This window comes from Nomascus leucogenys, chromosome 11 (assembly GCF_006542625.1).
Source record: "Nomascus leucogenys isolate Asia chromosome 11, Asia_NLE_v1, whole genome shotgun sequence".
Taxonomy (NCBI): Eukaryota; Metazoa; Chordata; class Mammalia; order Primates; family Hylobatidae; genus Nomascus; species Nomascus leucogenys.
Genome location: NC_044391.1, coordinates 53,312,123 through 53,334,846, shown reverse-complemented (window position 1 = coordinate 53,334,846; position 22,724 = coordinate 53,312,123). Strand labels below are relative to the sequence as shown.

General features: G+C 45.9%; 1 protein-coding gene across 3 annotated transcripts; it reads left to right on the top strand.

The window, feature by feature from the left end:
* On the top strand, positions 1–17,599 carry ATP23 (ATP23 metallopeptidase and ATP synthase assembly factor homolog). 3 transcript variants are annotated; one of them, XM_003252400.3, is made up of 6 exons: positions 1–379; positions 4,135–4,180; positions 5,788–5,869; positions 10,550–10,687; positions 13,956–14,039; positions 17,018–17,599. In XM_003252400.3, the coding sequence occupies exons 1-6, from the start codon at positions 193–195 to the stop codon at positions 17,219–17,221; spliced, it is 741 nt and encodes a 246-aa protein (XP_003252448.3). In that variant the 5' UTR covers positions 1–192; the 3' UTR covers positions 17,222–17,599. The 3 variants fall into 3 exon arrangements, with proteins under 3 accessions (XP_003252448.3, XP_030678183.1, XP_030678182.1); XM_030822322.1 differs by having other exon boundaries at positions 58–419; positions 17,018–17,471; XM_030822323.1 differs by lacking the exon at positions 4,135–4,180 and having other exon boundaries at positions 32–379; positions 17,018–17,471.
* Positions 17,600–22,724: the final 5,125 nt, after the last annotated feature.

Below are 22,724 nucleotides of genomic sequence, written 5' to 3'. Positions count from 1 at the left end.
CGCCCCGCCTCCCGCTCTCCCCGTCAGGTTCAAAGCCCACTCCCGCCTAACGTCTTCAGCCCAGCCAGGCTGCCCTTCTTCCCTGTGGAGGGAGGGCCTGGGCGGTCGGGTTGGCGGGAGGGAGGTTACCTTTCCCGGTCTCGCTCCGGCCGCCCAAGCCAGGAGGAAGCAGCGGCGAGGTCTGCAGGCGGTATGGCGGGAGCTCCGGACGAGCGCGGGCGGGGCCCCGCGGCAGGGGAGCAGCTGCAGCAGCAACACGTCTCTTGCCAGGTCTTCCCCGAGCGTCTGGCCCAGGGGAATCCCCAGCAAGGGTTCTTCTTCAGCTTCTTCACCAGCAACCAGAAGTGCCAGCTTAGGCTCCTGAAGACGCTGGAGACAAGTAGGAGCTATGACCTGGAGGCTGGGGTTCGGCAGAATGGGTCTGAGACCGGGTGGGGACTGGGCAACACCTGGCCAGGGGCTGCAGGTTCAGCCTCAGGGCTGAATGAACTAGGTTCAGCACAGAGTCTAGGCATACTGGGCATCATGGGGGCTGGGTTGGGAGCCTGGGGCTCAGTTTCCCCACTAGAGGTGGCGCTGAGACCCCTTTCGTCGCTGTTTTTGGCTTGTGGAATGAATTTGTCTGCCCTTTTTTGTCACTCACTGTTGTGACAGATCCTCCGATTTCTTACATAAGTTATGCAGCCACACTGACTTCAGGGTAAGGGTGAGGCCGAGATTTAAAGTGCCAGCCAGGTTAATTAAGGCACACAAAGGCTGTAAAAATGTAAAAATGTAATTAAGGCATACAAAGGCTGTAAAAATGTAAAAACAGTTTTGCAAACCTACCCTTCCTTGGAAGCGGTTCTTAGCCTTCATGCATGAATGGGCTTCAGAGCGTAGAAATCCCTGAAATGGTCTGTGAAATCGTGTGTGTGTATGTGCCCCTAAGTGCATTTTTTTTTTTTTTTGAGACGGAGTCTCGCTCTGTCGCCCAGGCTGGGGTGCAGTGGCGCGATCTCTGCTCACTGCAAGCTCCGCCTACTGGGTTCACGCTGTTCTCCTGCCTCAGCCTCCCGAGTAGCTGGGACTACAGGTGCTCGCCACCATGCCCTGCTAATTTTTTGTATTTTTAGTAGAAACGGGTTTTCACCGTGTTAGCCAGGATGGTCTTGATCTCCTGACCTCGTGATCTGCCCGCCTCGGCCTCCCAAAGTGCTGGGATTACAGGCGTGAGCCACCACGCCCGGCCCTAAGTGCATATTTTTTTGGTGGGGGGGAGAGAGTAAATAGCTTCATCATATTCTCAAAGAGGCCCACGACCCCACAAAGGTTAAGAACTGCTGTGGGTTAAACAGGGACGCAACTGCCCATTGACAAATTTCTCTCCCGTCCCAGAGACATTGCACTAGAGAAGATTTCTTAATTCCTTTACATTGACATAGACTTCTTAAGTTTACTTTCAGATACATTTAGAAAATTAGTCTTAAACGTACTTGTCCCAAAGCAAGGTCACTATTTCACAGCTGGTCAGTCAGTCAGTCATAGTTCAAAAGTCAACCACCGAAAGATTTTCCAACCTTCTTGGGATTACCTGCTCGTAGAGACTCAGGGAGGTAGGAGGAGGAAGGGGAGTCAAGGGTAAAAGGGGAGAGAATGATGATATTGTATTTACTGTACAAATATGTATTGAGTGCCTCCCAGGTTCTGGTGGGGGAAGTAGAAAGATGAGTTAGCACCCTGCCTTGAAGGTGCTTCAAAGTGGAATAGAGTGGAAAGAGTATGAGGCTGCAGAGTTAGATGTGGGTTCAAATGCGGATCCCTTTCCTCAGGTGTGAAGAGTGACTTAACTTCTCTGATCCTCACTATCCTTATTATAAAAAAAGAGAAGGGGAAAAATACCTCTTTTAGGGTTGTTGTGAAGAATAGATTTTATGGGGCTGGGTACAGTGGCTCATGCCTGTAATCTCAGCACTTTGGGGAGCCAAGGCAGGGGGATCGCTTGACCCCAGATGTTTGAGACCAGCCTGGGTAATATAGGGAGACCCTGTCTCTACAAAAAATAAAAAAATTAGCTGGATGTGGTGGCTCATGCCTGCAGTCCCAGCTATGTAGGAGGCAGAGGCAGGAGATTTGCTTGAACCCAGGAGGCTGAGGCTGCAGTGAGCTATGATTGCATCACTGCACTCCAGCCTGGGCAACAGAGCGAGACCCTGTCTAAAAAAAAAAAGTATTGATTTTATGAATGTAAAGTGCCAGCATATCAGGAGCTGAGCTGAATAAATGGTAGCTGTTTTTACAGTGGAAAGGCCACACAGTGGTGGAAGACTGGAAACAGATAGGATGTGAGGAAGGCAGGGTGCTGAACATGAGCCCCAGTAGGAATCAATGGACCTTGATCTTCCAAGGGCAGGGTGGCTGGGAGGGCCTGTTGGTGATATTAAAGTGTCAACCTGAAGCTTTAAAATCCTATCCCTGGGTGGGGCGTGGTGGTGGAAACCAGGCCTCATGGGTGACTCTTTTTTTTTTTTTTTTCACCAAAGCAATTTTTTTTCTAAATATTGCTGCAGGTCCTTTTTGAAGTACTAAACCATGGTGCTGCCTGCATTTTTTTTTTTTAAGTACAAGGACTACAGACTTTTGAAACTGTTTTAACTCTGTAAAATTCTCCTAGTTGCATGCATAATAATGTGCCTAATATGGTGCCTGCTACCTGGTATTCACTCAATTAATAATACTTATTGTTAACAATAATTATTCTACTGTGAACACTTTTGCAAGGGGCAGGTTGGTAAAGCAGTAACCTATACCTGACTTTCTCATCTCACATTTCTTTTTCTCACCTATTTTTTCCTTCAACAATTTTTTTAAATCTTAGTTTCTTTTTCACTTTTTTTGGGTTACATCATATAATTGGCTGTGCATTTATATTCTCAGACAAGACACCTATGTGAAAAGTTAGTATCAGAGGCATTTGCGTTCCTTGTACTTTCCTGTAGTAGTCACGGGCCCATAGAGTCTTAGATGTGGAAGGGCCCTCAGGAATCGTCTAGGCCTCCCTGTCCCCTTACAGGGAAACCTCTGTGCTATTTCTGGCCAGATACTCTACAGACGTCTCCTGGAACACAGTTACCTGTTCCTTGAGGCTTTTTCAATCTACTGTCTATTGTTTCATCAGCTTTAATTGTTGGAGAAAAATCCTTTCTCATACTGAGCTGAAATCTGCCACATGTAACTTCCATACTTTGGTTCTTGTTCTGCCCTTTGAAGAAATATTAACTGAATCTAGTCCCACATGGCACCCCTTCAATACTTGAAGGTACTATGGTCCTAGTTAAGTCTTCTGTCTCCTTTCCAACCCTCCAAATCCTTTCTTGCTTCTTACTGGAAATAGTCCTGTAGTAACCTAGTCACCATCCCCTGGGGAGGAGCTTCAGTGGCAGGTCCTGTTTAGAATGTGGTAGTACTCAGCATGGGACATGGTGTTGCCAGTATGATCTGACCGGGACAGAACAGTATGGCTACTGGCTTCCTCAAATCTAGGTACTGTGCTGTTGTTCACTTCTAAGAATGTGGCCCTAGATTCCCTCAGTCTTTTAGTATATACCATAATACAATGTGTTTGATCATTTAACTAAAAATGAACTTTAAAAGCATAGTTGATATTGTCTAAGATGCTTAGTAGTACCATCTTGGTATTTGGATTAGTGTTTTATTTCAGTACAAACTTGCTTTGATGTTGATTTAAGCTTGGCCTCTCATGTCAATTTTTACCAATTTTAAGATAACATTACTTTTTTTTTGAGACAGAGTCACTCTATCATCCAGGCTGGAGTGCAGTGGTGTGATCTCAGCTCACTGTAACGTCTGTCTCCTGGGTTCAAGCTGGGACTACAGGCGTGTGCCACCATGCCCAGCTAAGTTTTGTATTTTTAGTAGAGACGGGGTTTACTATGTTGGTCAGGCTAGGCTTGAACTCCTGGCCTCAAATGATCCACCTGCCTCAACCTCCTAAAGGGCTGGGATTATAGGCATGAGCCACTGCATCTGGCCTGTGAGTTACTTTTTGATAATATCTTACACTGCTATTTGGGTAGTTTAATTGATGCTACTTTTCCAATTAGCTTACTTAATTAAATCAATATCTTTTTTTAGATCCGTATGTCAAACTTCTGCTTGATGCTATGAAACACTCAGGTTGGTAAGTAACTCTTTTTGAAGTGCTGCTCTGAGGTCTGGCTGCTGAAAACAAAAACCAAGTTCTCTTCTTTTTTTTTGAGACGGAGTCTCGCTCTGTCACCCAGGCTGGAGTGCAGTGGCGCAATCTCGGCTCACTGCTAGCTCCGCCTCCCGGGTTCACGCCATTCTCCTGCCTCAGCCTCTCCGAGTAGCTGGGACTACAGGCGCCCGCCACCACGCCCGGCTAATTTTTTGTATTTTTAGTAGAGACGGGGTTTCACCGTGGTCTCGATCTCCTGACCTCGTGATCCGCCCGCCTCGGCCTCCCAAAGTGCTGGGATTACAAGCGTGAGCCACCGCGCCCGGCACCAAGTTCTCTTCTTAAGAGAACTGCTTAGGATTTCTCTGAGGTCACGAAGTCTTTTCTGTAGGGTAAATAGAGGTAATTGGCTGCATTGTCTCCAGGCAGGCCTTGTTCTCTTTGGACATCTTCTGCCCTAACTCATGGTTTTTTTTTTTAGACAGTCTCGCTCTTGTTGAGGCGGGAGTACAGTGGCGCTGTCTCGGCTCACTGCAACCTCCGTCTCCCAGGTTCAAGCAATTCTTCTGCCTCAGTCTCACAAGTAGCTGGGTTTACAGGCACATGCCACCATGCCCGGCTAATTTTTATATTTTTAGTAGAAATGGGGTCTCACCATGTTGACCAGACTGGTCTCAAACTCCTGTCCTCAAGTGATGCACCCACCTCGGCCTCCCAAAGTGCTGGGATTACAGGTGTGAGCCACTGCGCCAGCCCAGCTCATTTTCTAGCTCTTACCATTCACCTTGGGTGATTAGTAAACACAGTACTCAAAATTTTCTTGTAAGTAATTACCAAGCCTGGCCTTTCTGCTACACCAGCCTGAGCACTGTTTTTAATGGAAAAGAAATCTCGGCTTGTTATGTAGGAACCTTGCAGATGTTGTATAACTTTGAGGGGTTTAAAGGAAGTGACTTCTGACATCCAGTTCTTAACATTCTGGCCCAAGGGCAGGAACTCCAGCATACTTGCAATATGGCCATAATCAGTTGAACAAATTTTTTTTTTTTTTTTTTTTGAGATAGAGTTTTGCTCTTTTTTTTTTTTGCCCAGGCTGGAGTGCAATGGCGCGATCTCGGCTCACTGCAATCTCCGCCTCCTGGGTTCAAGCGATTCTCCTGCTTCAGCCTCCTGAGTAGCTGGGAGTACAGGCGCCCACCACCACCCCGGCTAATTTTGTATTTTTAGTAGAGACAGGGGTTCTCCATGTTGGTCAGGCTGGTCTTGAACTCCTGACCTCAGGTGATCCACCCGCCTTGGCCTCCCAAAGTGCTGGGATTATAGGTGTGAGCCACCGCACTTGGCGAACAAATGTTTTATGGAATCATATCTATAGAATTTGAACTAGAATGGATTTTGCATACAACCTCCTTATTTTACGGGTGAGATAAGAGTCCTGAAGATGTTGTTTCTTTCCCAAGGTTTCCTATGTGTTAGTAGTAGAGGGGATTTACTATATGGTGGAGGGTCTCCTGAGTCCTGGCCCAGGGCTGTTGCCACATACACACTGTTTCTGAACGTTGTCTCTTTAATCTATTCTTGCCTTTTAGTGCTGTTAACAAAGATAGACACTTTTCTTGCGAAGACTGTAATGGAAATGTCAGTGGAGGTTTTGATGCTTCAACATCTCAGGTAGGCATTATTGCCAAATTGTTCCCTTCCTTTTAATCCTCTCTCTGTATATTTTTTGGGCATCTTCCACATGCTCGGCATTCTGTTTGGTAGACTTTATGTAAGACTAAAAAAGTGAATTAGTTATCCTTAATCTAAGGAGTTTTCTCTTAAAATGTCTTAAGGAGTTTACAGCCTTACAGGAAAGATAAGACCTGAACACAGATAATTATAAAATGAGGCAAGCTAAACCATTTTAGATGAGCTTGGTTACCACAGTGGAACAGTGATGTGATTGATTGAAAGATGCCAACAGATTCAACTAGAGGATATAAAGCCTCCTTAGGGGCAGAGCAGGGGCAGAGCAGGGGCAGCATGAGCAAAAGTGCATGCTGGGAAACTGCATGGCATGTGTAGGGAATGGCATATTGTCTAGTTTATCTGGAGGGCAGGAACATGTGGGGAATGAGGGAAAATAGGATTGGAAAGAAATGTAAGCCCTATGGTGGGAGGCTTTGAATGCTAAATGAAAGGGTTTTTACCTTTATGTGGTGAGAAGTGATACTGCCTGTGAAAATTTTTTATTAGGGGAGTTTTCTAATCTGTACAATATGGGCAACGACTGTATCTATTTTATGGAATGATTATGAAAATTAAATGAGATATCTCTTATAGAGTTGCTTATCTTAGTGCCTGGCCCATAGTAAGCATTCAATACATTTTATTATTAGTTTTAAGTCATCAGAGGGTTTCGACAGAGTCTTGGAGGCGGTAGATAATGTCACGTGATGAGGGTAAATGATGGTGTTATAAGTAACTGTTTCCCACTTGAATGTATAATTCATACGTAACTACACTTAACTGTTTCCTGCTGGAGAATTCTATATGTATTTAGGTTATTTATAGCATTTTTACAGTAATCATGTGAAGTGGCAATATAGAACAAGGATAAGAAGTCTAGATTTTGGAGTCAGACTTGAGTTCAAATCCTAGTTTCCCTGCTTATTATCTGTGGGGCTTGGGCAAGTTATTTTTCTTCTCAGTTTCCTCATTTGTAAACTGGTAATCACAATACCTATAGCTCTTAAAATGGCTCTGGATAAATTCACCCCCTTCTTGGTCCCCCCAGGGTTAAACAGAGTGCACATCTTGAACTTTCATCCTAATTCTCAGTAGTGTTGAACACAGTTGGGCACCCTCTCCTTTTATTTTATTATTATTTTTAAAATTATTATTATTTTTGAGACAGAGTCTTACTCTGTCGCCCAGGCTGGAATGCAGTGGTGCAATATGGGCTCACTGCAACCTCTGCCTCCTGGGTTCAAGTGATTCTCCTGCCTCAGCCTCCTGAATAGCTGGGATTGCAGGCATGTGCCACCATGCCTAGCTAATTTTTGTATTTGTAGTAGAGACAGGGTTTCTCCATATTGGCCAGGCTGGTCTTGAACCCCTGACCTCAGGTGATCCACCCACCTTGGCCTCCCAAACTGCTAGGATTACAGATGTGAGCCACCATGCCTGGCCTATTTTTTTAAATGGAAATTTTTATTATGAAGTATCTCATTCATACAGAAGAGTAAAAAACCTATATGTACACTTTCAGTAATAATAAAGTGCACACCTATATAACCACCACCCAGACTAGAGAAAAAGAACATTACTAGGACTTCAGAAGCCTGTGTGGTCCTCTTGAATCAGGTCCTCTTCCCTTCCTTATCCTGACTTTTGTGGTAACCATTCCCTGCTTTTCTGAATGGCTTTACCATCTACATATACAATCCAACAGTGTGTTATTTAGTTGCCTGCTTTTGAGCTTTATACATGTTATACTTTGAGTTTTATGTAGCATTTTGTAGTATTATGAAATTGTATAGTATATAGTCTCCAACTTACTTTCCACCTGCAGCATTTGTGAGATTCTTTCTTGTTGTTGTGTGTACCTCTCTGGTTTATTTAGTTTCCCTATTATATAGTATTTATTCTGTTGTGTGTTTATACTACAGTTTAATATTGATTGTTTCCAACTTTGTTATTATGAACAATGCTGCTATGAATATTCTTGACCTTCGCTATGTGCAAGAGTTTCTCTAAGGTATATGCTCAAGAGCAGAATTACTGGGTCATATAGTTTGTATACACTTGACTTCAGCTGTTATGCCAAACACTTTCTTTGGTTTCTAGTATACAGCACTCTTCTGGTTGCTCCTTTGCTAGCTTACCTTCCTCTACTAGCATTTAAATGTCGAAGTCCCTCAATCCTTGGTCATAGAGCCCCTTTTTTTCTTACTCTGCACTCTGCCAAGGAGGTCTCATCAATTTTCTGGGGTCAAAGCTCACTTTTAAGAACTCCACATTCCATATATCCAAGTGCCCATTTAACACCTCTACTTGAGCATCTTTTTATTTATTTATTTATATTTTTAATGAAAAAAAATTTTTTTGGGACAGGGTCTTGCTCTGTCGCCTAGGCTGGAGTGCAGTGGCGCAATCATGGCTCACTACAGCCTTGAACTCTTGGGCTCAAGTGATCCCCCATCTCAGCCTCCTGAGTAGTTGGGACTACAGGAGTGCATCACTGGACCCGGCTAACTTTTAAAATTTTTTGTAGAGATGAGGTCTCACTATGTTGCCCAGGCTGCTCTTAAACTCCTGGCCTCAAGTGATTCTTCCACCTCAGCCTCCCAAAGTGTTGGGATTATAAACGAGAGCCACTGCTCCCCGCCTACTTAAGTGTCTTAAAGACACTTTAGACTTGAAATGTGTTAAGTCCAAATTCGTGATTTTTACCATCCCCCATCCCCACCCAACCCAGTCTTTTAGTTTTGCATATCTCAGTGGATGGTGCTACCATCGATCCTATTAGCCAAGCCAGAAATTTATGGATCATCTTTGATACCCCTGATTCCTTCCCCATATTCTATCACCAAATTTTATCTAATTTACCTCCTAAATGACTCTTTCAGCTTCCACCATTCTAGCTGAAGTGCTGTTCTCTCTTGCCTAGAATATTAGCCTTCAGCTAATTTCTCTGCATCCAGTTTTGGTCATCTCCTGCCTATTCTTCCAACTATAATTAAAAGGATAAAAGCAAAATAAAACAAAAGCAGTTTTCTGTTTCAACATTCCCTTTATCCTGAGAGCTTCCCATTGCTCTTAGGGTAAAGGCAAGGTCTTCAGGGATTTGGCCCCCCGACCTCACCAGCCGTATCTGTTGCCTACCACCCCACTGCTGTGCTTCAACTCTAGGGCTCTCCTTTTAGCTTCTCAAGCATTTTCTTCCGTCAACCCTCCCTCTATGCTTTGCATAGGTTTTTCTCTCTGCCTAGAATACTCCCTTCCCCGACGCACCTAAAATTTCACTTCCATTCATCCATTAGATACCAGTTTAACCATTCCTTCCACAGAGAAACCTTTCCCCACTTCCAGACTAGGTCAGGTATTCTTTCTTTTTCTTTTCTTTTCTTTTCTTTTTTTTTTTTGAGACAGGGTCTCCCTTTCTTGCCCAGGCTGGAGTTCAGTGGCGTGTTCCTGGCTCACTGCAACACCAACCTTCTGGGCTCAAGTGATCCTCCTACCTCAGCCTCGCAAGTAGCTGGGACTATAGGCATGTGCCACCATGCCTGGCTGATTTTTATTTTTATTTTTTTGTAGAGATGCGGTTTTGCTCTATTGCCCAGGCTGGTCCCAAACTCCTAGGCTCAAGCAATCTGCCTGCCTCAGCCTCTGAAAGTACTGGGATTACAGGCATGAGCCACTGCACCCAACCTCATTGTATATGCTCATGACAACCTGGGTTTTTCTTCATGACAACTGTCATTGCATGTATGTAAACATTTTGGTAAATATTTGGTTAATTTCTATCTCCATCAGTAGATTATAATCTATTATTAGGTCTCAATAAGTAAGTATTAGTTGAATCAATGGATGTTGAATGAATGTATATAAATATCTGGCACATATCCCAGTGTCTGGCAGTAGTACACAATCAATGGCAGCTATTATTATTAGGATCCCTTGTGTCTTTCTTATTCTTATAGGGTCCTGCTCAGTGTGCTGTTGGCTTTTTGCACTTCTTTCTGAAGGTCTTTCTGAGGAGTTTTCCCTGGCATTTTCCCTCATTCTAGTAAAATGAGGACAGTGGTGGTCATTCCTTGTTCATTCAGTGCTCATTCAGAAACTTGATAAGAAGTATTTTACATATATTCTCATTTAATTCTCACAGTTCTATGAGGTAGGTACCCTAATTATCTCCTTTTTATAGTTGAGGAAACTGAGGTACAGAGAGATTAAGAAACTTGCCCAAGATCCCTGAGTTAGTAAGGGCTGGAGCTGGAATTTGAATCTGTATGCTTCATTCCAAAGCCCACTCTCTTAACCATAATGCTGTGGAGTCCGAGACAGACTAGTACGATCAGCCCAGTGAGGATGGTGCCTAAATATGTGTCCTTAATCTAAGTACTGCTGTAGTCCAGAGAGAGGAGAAGGGAGAAGTTAGTCACTGGGCGAGGCAATTGGAGCATGTACACTTAGGACTGGGACTTGTCCCGTGGGTAGATGTGCGACCAATGGAGAAGAGTGGGTAGAGATATTTCAGGCAAGTGAGCTTGTTGGGGAGAGGTGAGGTCATGTGGGAGAGAAGATCGAGTCTATGAAAGGAGATTTTAGAAATCACTGAACTTCTTTTATTTCGGTGTCTCCTAGATAGTTTTGTGCCAGAATAATATCCATAATCAGGCCCATATGAACAGAGTGGTCACACACGAGCTCATTCATGCATTTGATCATTGTCGTGCCCATGTCAACTGGTTCACCAACATCAGACATTTGGCGTGCTCAGAGGTGAGTTTTATTGTATTTTTTTCCAGAACACTCTATGCTTCAATATTTTATTCAAGTGTAATTTATTTAAATGTATTCCTTTTCCTACTGTCATAGTTCTACCTTAGTCTTGAATTTCTGTTTTTAACTAACATTGAATACCATTTTTAATATACAGCTAGAGAAATTTAAAGTGTATTTTTAGAATTCTCTTAACTATATCCTGTAAGTCCTAATAATAGTGATGACTGACTTTAATAAGCTATTAATTTTTTCCTATGGAATACGTTTTATAATGTGAAAAAAATAATAATTAACATTTACTGAGGGTTATGTTCCAAACACTGTTCTGTTTGCACAGATTCTTATTTAATCTTCACAATAACCCACTGAGATAGATATTATACTATTATAGTCCCTGTTTTACGTATGTGGAAAGTGAGACAGTTGTTTAGATTCCAAAGTTAGTAAGTAAGTGGCAGAGGCAGGATTACAACCAGTGTTTCTAACTAGCTTGCCCGGCTGCCTTCCATAGAGCTCCTTGCTCGCCCTAGAGTAAAACATGCTTGTTTCAAAAATACAACGTAAAAAGATATTTATTACGAAGCACGTTGGATCGCTCTTGGAATATGCTCCTAGAGAGAGCATATTCTGCATATGCATATACTTGGATGTCATTATTTGAAGAGTTGATTAAAATAATCTCAATCTCAAGCCTATACTTTATAACTTAGATTATTTTCCCTTTCTCTTGAAATTAATATGTAGCTCCCTGCATCTAATTATAATTCTCATTATTTAGAGAATAGACTGAAACCTGAGTTTTTAAATAGGTCTCTCTCTTGGGTACTGTGAGAATTAATGCCTTTTAGCTACTTAGTTTGTTAAGTACTTTGAGCTCCTCAGAGGAATGAGGCCATAATATTGTAGAAGGAACAAGAAGTGGGCCATTCTGTTAGCAATGAATTAGCAAAAATGTGGTCAGGCTGCTTGTAGAATCTATGTGGGTAGTTCTAAGACTTTTTCATTCGTTAAAGTATAGTAAATCTGAAAATATGTCCTAATTTCAGGCTGTCATGCTCATAGCATGACCAGTTTGGAATGTTCTTGATTCTATGTGTTTTGTATTGCTCCATTTTTCATAGGACAATCAAGTCCCTAGAGGAAGGTCATGAACTTATACAGGTTTGAGGGAAGCTCCAAGAGAGATTCGGGCTAGGGTTGGGAGGGGCATATTCTCAAAGTGTCTCAGATATTTTTTTTTTTAAATTTTATTTTATTTTTTTTTGCACACAAAACAATAAACATTTTCTAAAAGTACATACGAACAAAAAGATGCATATCAAACATATTAGGAAGGTTGCACATGGGAAGACGGGGAATAGAAATGGGGGGTGGGAATTAAAATAAATGAGAGAGGGACTTTGTATGGATCAATGATAATAACTCAATCCTCTGTTTGACAAAGAAGAAGGAGAAGGAAGAGGAAGAAAAAGAAAGTGGGATAAAGGATCAGAAAGGGAGGAAAATAGAAAAAATTAGAGTATGACTTAAGGGTAGACCTGTTTTGTTGTCGCTTGGTTCGTTGGTTGGTTTGACAGTTGTATTTTTCATATGTTTCGCCATGTTGGCCAGGCTGGTCTCGAGCTCCTAGCCTCAAGTGATCAACCCGCCTCAGCCTCCCAGAGTACTGGGACTACAGGCGTGAGCCACCACATCCGGCCCCCACATTGCTTCTGGCCTCTGTGGTAGACCTCCCAGACGGGGCGGCCGGGCAGAGGCGCTCCCCACATCCCAGACGGGGCGGCCAGGCAGAGGCGCTCCTCACTTCCCAGACGGGGCGGCCGGGCAGAGACGCTCCTCACTTCCTAGATGGGGTGGCGGCGGGGCAGAGGGGCTCCTCACATCCCAGACGATGGGTGGCCAGGCCGAGGCGCTCCTCACATCCCAGAAGGGGCGGCGGGCAGAGGCGCTCCTCACTTCCCAGAAGGGGCGGCCGGTCAGAGGCGCCCCTCACTTCCCAGACGGGGTGGCCGGGCAGAGGCGCCCCTCACATCCCAGAAGGGGCGGCCGGGCAGAGGCGCCCCTCACTTCCCAGACGGGGCGGCCGCGCAGAGGCACTCCTCGCTTCCCAGACGGGGCGGCCGCGCAGAGGCGCTCCTCACTTTCCAGACGGGGGGCCGCGCAGAGGGCTCCTCACTTCTCAGACGGGGCGGCCGGGCAGAGTCGCTCCTCACATCCCAGACGATGGGTGTCCGGGCAGAGACGTTCCTCACTTCCTAGACGGGGTGGCGGCCGGGCAGAGGCGCTCCTCACCTCCCAGATGGGGCGGCCGGGCAGAGGAGCTCCTCATAACCCAGACGATGGGCGGCCAGGCAGAGACGCTCCCCACCTCCCAGACAGGGCGGTGGCTGGGCAGAGGCTGCAATCCCAGCACCCTGGGAGGCCAAGGCAGGCGGCTGGGAGGCGGAGGCTGCAGCGAGCCAAGACCACGCCACTGCAGTCCAGCTGGGGCAACACCGAGCACCGAATGAGCGAGCCTCCGTCTGCAGTCCCAGCACCTTGGGAGGCCGAGGCGGGCAGAGCACTGGAGGTCAGGAGCTGGAGACCAGCCTGGCCGAGATGGCGAAACCGCGCCTCCAGCCAAAGGAGAAAAACCAGGGAGGGGTGGTGGCGCGCCGCGGCAATCCCAGGCAGCCTGCAGGCCAGGGCAGGAGAATCACGGGAGCCGGACGCAGGGAGTCTGCAGCGAGCCGAGTTTACTGCAGCCTGGGCCACAGAGGAAAGGAAGGAAGGAAGGAGGGAGGAAGGAAGGAAGGAAGGAAGGAAGGAAGGTCTCAGATATTAATGCATTCAGTTTTAAGCTCACATTGAAACTCAGTTTATTTCAAGAATGCTTTCTTGAAGTACTTTTGGCAATTTCTACAAGTATTTGTATCTTGTAGAGTGTGTAGTTTAACTCTGAGGTCTAGCTCTCTGACTTTTGGTTCCAAAAGAAATTAGTTCTGTCCGTAAAGCTATAGCATAAGTTTAGAAAATTTACTTTGGTAGGTGATTGAAGTTTTCCCCATCTCTCCAGTGTATTTGGCATTGTCTAGCATAGCTCACAGATATTTGCTCTCGTCAATAGAGTTTATAAAGTCCTTTAAGAAGAAGTCTTACAAATACTCTTTTCTCAGACAAAGATGCTAATTTTATATTCTTTTCTAATTTTTAAAAATTGGTTGATATCATAAAGATATATAGAGCATGAGCATTTATTTCTTTTTATTTGTCTTCTGTGTGATAGGTTCGAGCTGCTAACCTTAGTGGAGACTGCTCACTTATTAATGAAATGTTCAGGTTACATTTTGGATTAAAACAACACCACCAGGTAAAAACTAACATGAAATCACCTCCCCTCCAGAGTGTTACGAGTGGAAATAATGAATAAAGAAATGAAAAGTACATTCAGTATTTGAAATTTGAAAGAACTTCCTGTGTGAAAAGAATACAAAGTATGTACCATTTAAACAAAGGAGATGGCATTTAGTTCTACTTTATAATTATGGGCAAGCTATGTGACTCAATGAGTGTGTGAGATATTTTAATAATCAAAGGAGGCCTGGCGCGGTGGCTCGTGTCTCCTAGCAGTTTGGGAGGCTGAGGCGGGTGGATCACGAGGTCAGGAGATAGAGACCAGCGTGGTCAACATGGTGAAACCCTGTGTTTACTAAAAATACAAAAAAATTAGCTGGGCATGGTGGCGCACACGTGTAGTCCCAACTACTCAGGAGGCTGAGGCAGGAGAATTGCTTGAACCTGGGAGATGGAGGTTGCAGTGAGCCGAGATCATGTCACTGCACTCTAGCTTGGGCCGCAGAGCGAGACTCCATCTCAAAAAAAAAAGAAAGGAGCTAAGATCTTGCACCTGGGATACTTTTCGATGGGGGTGGATAAGGAATGGAAGTGAAATCACAGCATGTCTTACTGTTATTCTAACAATTCTTGACTTCTATTTTGAATCTGCCATAGCATTCTGGAGACAAAAAATGTAATCCCTTTCAGAACAGAGAGTGTGTTGCTGCACAAGTTATGGCTATGTCTCAGTATACCTGTAAAGGCTATATAATGTGATAGAAAACCTTTGGCTTAGCACAGACTTGAGTATGATGAGCTTAGCTGAGAGGGATTTGTGTAAACAAAACAAAAACAAAAAACAAAAGAGAGCTATAAGGCAAGATTATCCTGTTAGAAAGGCTTTGAGATCTGTATTAGGTGGACATGGGGAGAGGAAGTATAGGACTCATGGATTGATAATGAATGTGAGCAGTTCTGCCTGGGCCTGTGTCCGCGTTTAGGAGAAAGGCTGGTCAGTCATTTTCTATAGTAAGAGCCTGCTGAGTCAGTTGGTGAAGTATGTGAGCATCAGGATATCAGTTCCAACTAGATGAAAAAAGATAGGCTTAGGACAACAGGAAGGCCCTTGGTTTTCTGGAGAAGAGAGTAGTTCAATTCTGGAGGGCGGGGGGTGGAAAGTCACAGTGAGCTACTCAGAAATTGTGAACTTAGTGAATGGGAGGGTGAAGAAAAGCCTCCTGCCTGGAAAGGGTGGTTACTCTGGACAGTGAGGTGTTCAGCCTGTGCCAGGTCAGCTTAGTGATATGCCAGTGACTTGTCTTGTGCTGCATGTTTTCTGTGCCCTTGAGTCCCTGCTTCTCTGGTGAATTCTGTGTGTTCTGCTGTCAGTGGAGAGGGTGGAAGCAGGGTACACATCAGCACACCCCTAGAGAAGAGGATAATGTGGTTAAAGCATGTGCTGGCATAGCTCATGGGTATCTGCTCTTGTCAATAGAGTTTGAAAAATTCCTTAAAAAAAAACTGTTACATATACTTTGTTTTTAGAAAAATATGCTAATTTTATATTCTTTTCCAATTAAAAAAAATCAGTTGATATAGTAAAGAAGTAGAGCATGATTTTTTTTTAAATTCACCTTCTATCTTTGTGGTAGGTTTGTGATGCACACAGTCTTTGAAAGAGAAGTTTTCCTCTTTTTACCATTGGGTAGCAGCAGCAGAAAACAAATAGAAATAGCAATAGGACAGAAAATATGTGGAGGTAGTCGGAATCTGGCTGAGGGAGAAGAGTCTTAGAGAATGGAGTCCCTGCTTTTGTATAGCATGTACACAGGAAATAGAAACAGCAAGTACAGTTACTGATTGTAAAATTGCATAGTCATATCTTTATTTTAACAGAAATTTATTATGTCTGAAAAGAAGTAAATCTGTGGTCTACACTTGTGTCTCCCAACCCTGTGGCTTCAGGAGACAAATTTTTGTACCTTTTTTCCCTGGAGGGGAGAAATTTCCTCTCTTTTTAGCAACTGTTGTTTTGGCTTCACATGGTTCTTCCTTTTCTTGTTCCTTTATGCCTGGGATTTATTTTTTAAAATCAGCGTTTAGTAAAATTCAGGTTAAGAAACACTATATTCCAATGTTAGTGAGTCTCTCCAGCTTGAGCACACTGACCAGGCCAATGAAAAACTGGGAACATGCAGAGAAAACGGATGGTTGTCAGGATGCACAGCCATCCAAACCAGTGTTTGATTATTTTTAGGAAAAGGTCAAATGCCATTCTTTTGAGTTTTAGATTGGGCCTGGGGAGAAATAAATCGATTAAAAGCTCTCCAAGAATTGGAATGGCAGGGCCTTATATTTCTTAAATATTTAAATTAGAGTATTGAGAAATTCTAGCCTATTACTATGAAACATTACGTAAATTATTATCTTAGAACTTTAATATCTGTATAAAGAACAATCAGGAAAAAAAAAGTTATTTAATTTCCACCCCCCTAAAAAATTAAGGTACTTTCCAAGTTTGGGTGGATATGTGTATGGTTTCCTGTTGCCTCCAGAGAGGACTTACCCTTCTCAAAGGAAAAGTTATCCAGCATTGGTCAACTGAAAAGAAAGAGAGGTACAGAAGTGAAGTATATTTTAAATTTAATTAAATTTTACCAAAAAGTCAATCAGGACCTTATAGACTTTTTTTTTTTTTGGCGATTTTGCAAATTGGGAGATATTGTTTGGCAGACACTGCCAAGAATTTCTGAGAATGACATCTGCTTATATCAGTGGGAAAGATGAGAAAACAGAGAAGGTCTTACTTATGCCTAAATAATTTTAGGTTGAGCTAAAAATACTCCTTAAGTGTTATGGATCTTTGTTCATTTTGTTTTCTTCTTTGGAATGACAGAAATTAGTAAAATAATATAAGGAAATTAATTTTAATTCAGACATTAGATAAAATGTATTATTTCATGATTAAATGTTTATATAAAATTAGAGCCTCATACTTTTCCTTCTTTTTAGACTTGTGTGCGAGACAGAGCCACTCTTTCTATTCTGGCTGTTAGGAATATCAGCAAAGAAGTAGCTAAAAAGGCTGTTGATGAAGTTTTTGAATCTTGTTTCAATGACCATGAACCTTTTGGAAGGATCCCACATAACAAGACTTATGCAAGATATGCTCATAGAGACTTTGAAAACCGTGATCGGTATTATTCAAATATATGAGCACAGTGACATTTTATATTACAGAGCTTCCATCATCATGAAGAAAAAAACATTTGGTTCTCAAGTTAACAAACATATAAAATGTAGACAATCCCTTTAATCCAGATAAGACAGGGAAGACTGTGATTCTAGCATATTATCAGAAAATGTTACTATGGCAAAAAATGAAACTGCTTTAAACTCCAAGGCAAAAATTGTATCTTTATAGCTAACCATTTAGTAAATAAATACATTACATTTTTGTATTTTAGTGATTTGTTTTTATTACATGTTATTATTTTAAAATTTGATTATGAAACCTGTGAAGTGTGCTCTTCCATGATGTTGATAGGTGACCACTGTTGGTATTTACATTAAATGTAAAGAAATGTGTATTGATCTCATTGTAGGACACTTATTGAGCTGTTGTTATGATGAAAATTGGAAATAATTCATTCAGTGGTCAATGCTGTCCTCTCCCTATTCTTCTTTTATCATATATGTGGGACCCATACGGCCTAATTTTCTGGGGACAGTCCTGGTTAGATCTTTTTCTTTTTAATAAAGGCAGTGCTCGAATTTTAGCTCCAGATGGACAGCAGGGACAAACCAGCAATACCGAGAGGACCCACAGACCCTCTGAAGGAAGTGACTACTCCTACAGTACCCAGGAGACACCCCAAATACTGTGAGTGCCCAACTGCAGAAGTGGGAAAGGGAGACCCTCCTCTCCCAAACTCACCCCCCCACTGGAGAAACTGAAGGTCTGTTTGTGGAAGTTTCCAATCTTACCTGGAGCTGAGTTAATTTAGAGAGCCGAGCGAAATACAGGGGTAGAGGAAGCAGCAGAAAGGCCCAGGGAGCTCGCTGGGTCCCCAAGCAGCCCATTCCTGTCACCACAGGGATCCATTGCGAGGGCAGCCAGAGGAGCAGCGGGTAAAACTCCACAGGGAGAAGGACATCTCTAGCTGAACTTTGTAACAATTTCAATGGGGCATGAAGCCTCCTGGCCAGAACTTGGGAGAGGGTGCAAATGCTGTGTGCAGAATCCACAGAGGGGAAGAAACAAGCTCTTTTCTTTCACAGCTGGGAGGCGGGTAGCCTGGGCAAGTTTTCAAGCCTGTCTCACCCACCACCTGGAAACAGACTTGTGGCTGTGGTGGGGGGCATGGTGGGAGTGAGACTGGCCCTTCGGTTTGTATGGGAGCTGGGTGAGGCCTGTGACTGCTGGCTTTCCCCCACTTCCCTGACAACCTGCATGACTCCCCAGAGGCAGCCATAATCCTCCTAGGTACACAACTCCAGTGACCTGGGAATCTCACCCTCATCTCCCACAACAGTCACAGCAAGACCTGCCTAAGGAGAGTCTGAGCTCAGACATGCCTATCCCTGCCCCGACCTGATGTTCCTTCCCTACCCACCCTGGTATCTGAACAAAAAGGGCATACAATCTTGGGAGTTCTAGGGCCCCGCTCACCACAAGTTCTTCTCCATACTACCACAACTGATGCTCTCTGGAAAGTGCCACCTCCTGGCAGGAGGCCAGCCAGCACAAAAATAGAGCATTCAACCACCAAAGCTAAGAACCCTCATGGAGTCCATTGCACCCCCGTGCCACCTCCACTGGAACAGGCGCTGGTATCCACAGTTGAGAGACCCACTGACGGTTCACATCACAGGATTCTGTGCAGGCAACCCCCAGTACCAGCATGGAGCTGGGTAGACTCACTGGGTGGCTAGACCCAGAAGAGAGACAACAATCACAGCAGTTTGGCTTACAGGAAGCCACATCCATAAGAAAAGGGGGAGGGTACTACATCAAGGGAACACCCTGTGGGACAAAGGAATCTGAACAATGGCCTTCAGCCCTAGACCTTCTCTTTGACAGAGCCTACCCAAATGAGAAGGAACCAGAAAACTAACCCTGGTAATATGACAAAACAAAAGCTCTTTAACACCCACAAAAAAATCACACTAGTTCACCAGCAATGGATTCAAACCTAGAAGAAATCCCTGATTTACCTGAAAAAGAATTCAGGAGGTTAGTTATTAAGCTACTCAGGGAGGCACCAGAGAAAGGCAAAGCCCAGTGCAAGGAAATCCAAAAAATGATACAAGAAGTGAAGGGAGAAATATTCAAGGAAATGGAGAGCTTAAAGAAAAAGGAATAAAAAATTCAGGAAACTTTGGACACACTTTTAGAAATGCAGAATGCTCTGGAAAGTCTCAGCAATAGAATTGAACAAGTAGAAGAAAGAAATTCAGAGCTTGGCCTGCCTGCCTGCCTGCCTGCCTGCCTGCCTGCCTGCCTGCCTGCCTGCCTTCCTTCCTTCCTTCCTTCCTTCCTTCCTTCCTTCCTTCCTTCCTTCCTTCCTTCCTTCCTTCCTTCCTCTCTCTCTCTCTTTCCCTCTGTGGCCCAGGCTGCAATCTACTCGGCTCGCTGCTGCCCGCGCCGCGGACTGCCTGGGACTGCCGGCGCGCGCCACCGCTGCCTGCTTTTTCTCCTTTGGCTGCAGGCGCGCGTTCGCCTTGTTGGCCACGCTGGTCGCCAGCTCCTGACGCCGAGTGCTCTGCCCGCCTCAGCCTCCCGAGGTACTGGGACTGCAGACGGAGTCTCGCTCACCCGGTGCTCAGTGTTGCCCGGGCTGGAGTGCGGTGGCGTGGTCTGGGCTCGCGGCAGCCTCCGCCTCCCAGCCGCCTGCCTTGGCCTACCAGGGTGCTGGGATTGCAGCCCCTGCCCGGCCACCGCCCCGTCTGGGAGGTGGGGAGCATCTCTGCCCGGCCGCCACTCTGCCGGCCTCCCCATCTGGGAAGTGAGGAGCGCCTCTGCCCGGCCACCCATCGTCTGGGAAGTGAGGAGCGCCTCTGCCCGGCCACACATCGTCTGGGAAGTGAGGAGCGCCTCTGCCCAGCCACCCCGTCCGGGAAGAAGTGAGGAGCACCTCTGCCCGGCCGCCCCGTCTGGGAAGAAGTGAGGAGCGTCTCTGCCTGGCAGCCCCGTCTGGGAAGAGGTGAGGGGCGCCTCTGCCCGCCACCCATCATCTGGGAAGTGAGGAGCGCCTCTGCCCGCCACCCCGTCTGGGAAGTGAGGAGCGCCTCTGCCCGGCCACCCATCATCTGGGAAATGAGGAGCGCCTCTGCCCGGCCACCCCATCTGGGAAGTGAGGAGGGCCTCTGCCCGCCACCCATCGTCTGGGAAGCGAGGAGCGCCTCTGCCCGGCCACCCATCGTCTGGGAAGTGAGGAGCGCCTCTGCCCGGCCACCCATCGTCTGGGAAGTGAGGAGCGCCTCTGCCCGGCCGCCCCGCCTGGGAAGTGAGGAGCACCTCTGCCCGGCCACCCATCGTCTGGGAAGTGAGGAGCACCTCTGCCCGACCACCCACCGTCTGGGAAGTGAGGAGCACCTCTGCCCGACCACCCACCGTCTGGGAAGTGAGGAGCCCTCTGCCCGCCACCCACGTCTGGGAAGTGAGGAGCGCCTCTGCCCGACCACCCACCGTCTGGGAAGTGAGGAGCGCCTCTGCCCGGCCACCCATCCGGGAAGTGAGGACGCCTCTGCCGGCCCCCGTCGGAAGAAGTGAGGAGCGCCTCTGCCCGGCGCCCCGTCCGGGAAGAAGTGAGGAGCGCCTCTGCCCGGCCGCCCCGTCCGGGAAGAAGTGAGGAGCGCCTCTGCCCGGCCGCCCCGTCCGGGAAGAAGTGAGGAGCGCCTCTGCCCGGCCGCCCCTCCGGGAAGAAGTGAGGAGCGCCTCTGCCCGGCAGCCCCATCTGGGAAGTGAGGAGAGCCTCTGCCGGCCACCCATCGTCTGGGAAGTGAGGAGCGCCTCTGCCCGGCCGCCCCATCTGGGAAGTGAGGAGCGCCTCTGCCCGGCCGCCCCGTCTGGGAAGAAGTGAGGAGCGCCTCTGCCCGGCCACCCCATCTGGGAAATGAGGAGAGCCTCTGCCCGGCCACCCATCGTCTGGGAAGGGAGGAGCGCCTCTGCCCGGCCACCCATTGTCTGGGAAGTGAGGAGCGCCTCTGCCCGGCCACCTATCGTCTGGGAAGTGAGGAGCGCCTCTGCCCGGCCCCCCATCTGGGAAGTGAGGAGCGCCTCGGCCCGGCCGCCCCGTCTGGGAAGTGAGGAGCGCCTCTGCCCGGCCGCCCCGTCTGGGAAGTGAGGAGCGCCTCTGCCCGGCCACCCATCATCTGGGAAGTGAGGAGCGCCTCTGCCCGGCCACCCATCGTCTGGGAAGTGAGGAGCGCCTCTGCCCAGCCACCTATCGTCTGGGAAGAAGTGAGGAGCGTCTCTGCCTGGCCGCCCCGTCTGGGAAGTGAGGAGTGCCTCTGCCCGGCCGCCCCGTGTCTGGGAAGAAGTGAGGAGCGCCTCTGCCCGGCCACTCCATCTGGGAGGTCTACCACGGAGGCCAGAAGCAATGTGGGGGCTGGACGTGGTGGCTCACGCCTGTGGTCCCAGCACTCTGGGGGGCGAGGTGGGTTGATCACTTCAGGCTAGGAGTTCGAGACCAGTCTGGCCAACTTGGCGAAACATGAAAAATACAACAGACAAACCAACCAACCAACTCAGTGACAACAAAACAGGTCTACCCTGGAGTCATACTCTAATTTTTTCTATTTTCCTCCCTTTCTGATCCTTTATCCCACTTTCTTTTTCTTCCTCTTCCTTCTCCCTCTTCTTTGTCAAATAGAGGATTGAGTTATTATCACTGATCCATATAAAGTCCCTCTCTCATTTATTTTAACTCCCACCCCCCATTTCTATTCCCCGACTTCCCATGTGTAACCTTCCTAATATGTTTGATACGCATCTTTTTGTTTGTATGTATTTTTAGAAAATGTTTATTGTTTTTGTGTGCAAAAAAAATTAATAAAAAAAAAAAGGGGGAAAAAAAAAAGAAATTCAGAGCTTGAAGACAGGGTCTTCAAATTAACCCAGTCCAACAAAGACAAAGAAAAAAGAATATGAAAATATGATCAAAGCTTCCAAGAAATCTGGGATTAATGTTAAGTGACCAAAACTAAGAGTAATCAGTGTTCCTGAGGAAGAAGAGAATTCTAAAAGCTTGTAAGACATATTTGGGGGAAATAATCGAGGAAAACTTCTCTGGCCTTGTGAGAGACCTATACATTCAAATACAAGAAGCACAAAGAACACCTGGGAAATTCATCACAAAACGATCATTGTTTAGGTACATTGTCAGGTTATCCAAAGTTAAGATGAAGGAAAGAATCTTAAGAGCTGTGAGACAGAAGCACCAGGTAACCTGTAAAGGGAAACCTATCAGATTAACAGCAGATTTCTCAGCAGAAACCCTACAAGTCAGAAGGGATTGGGGCCCTATCTTCAGTCTCCTCAAACAAAACATTATCAGCCAAGGATTTTGTATCCAGTGAAACAAAGCATCATATATGAAGGAAAGATATAGTCTTTTTTCAGACAAATAAGTGCTGGGAGAATTCACCACTACCAAGCCACCACTACAAGAACTGCTAAAAGGAGCTCTAAATCTTGAAACAAATCCTGGAAATG

Excerpts from the sequence above, each read along its gene's own strand:
- ATP23 (XM_003252400.3), top strand. The coding sequence starts at position 193 with ATGGCGGGAGCTCCGGACGAGCGCGGGCGGGGCCCCGCGGCAGGGGAG. Across the intron at positions 4,181-5,787 it reads GCTATGAAACACTCAGGTTG|TGCTGTTAACAAAGATAGAC; the intron begins GTAAGTAACTCT and ends CTTGCCTTTTAG. Across the intron at positions 10,688-13,955 it reads GACATTTGGCGTGCTCAGAG|GTTCGAGCTGCTAACCTTAG; the intron begins GTGAGTTTTATT and ends TCTGTGTGATAG.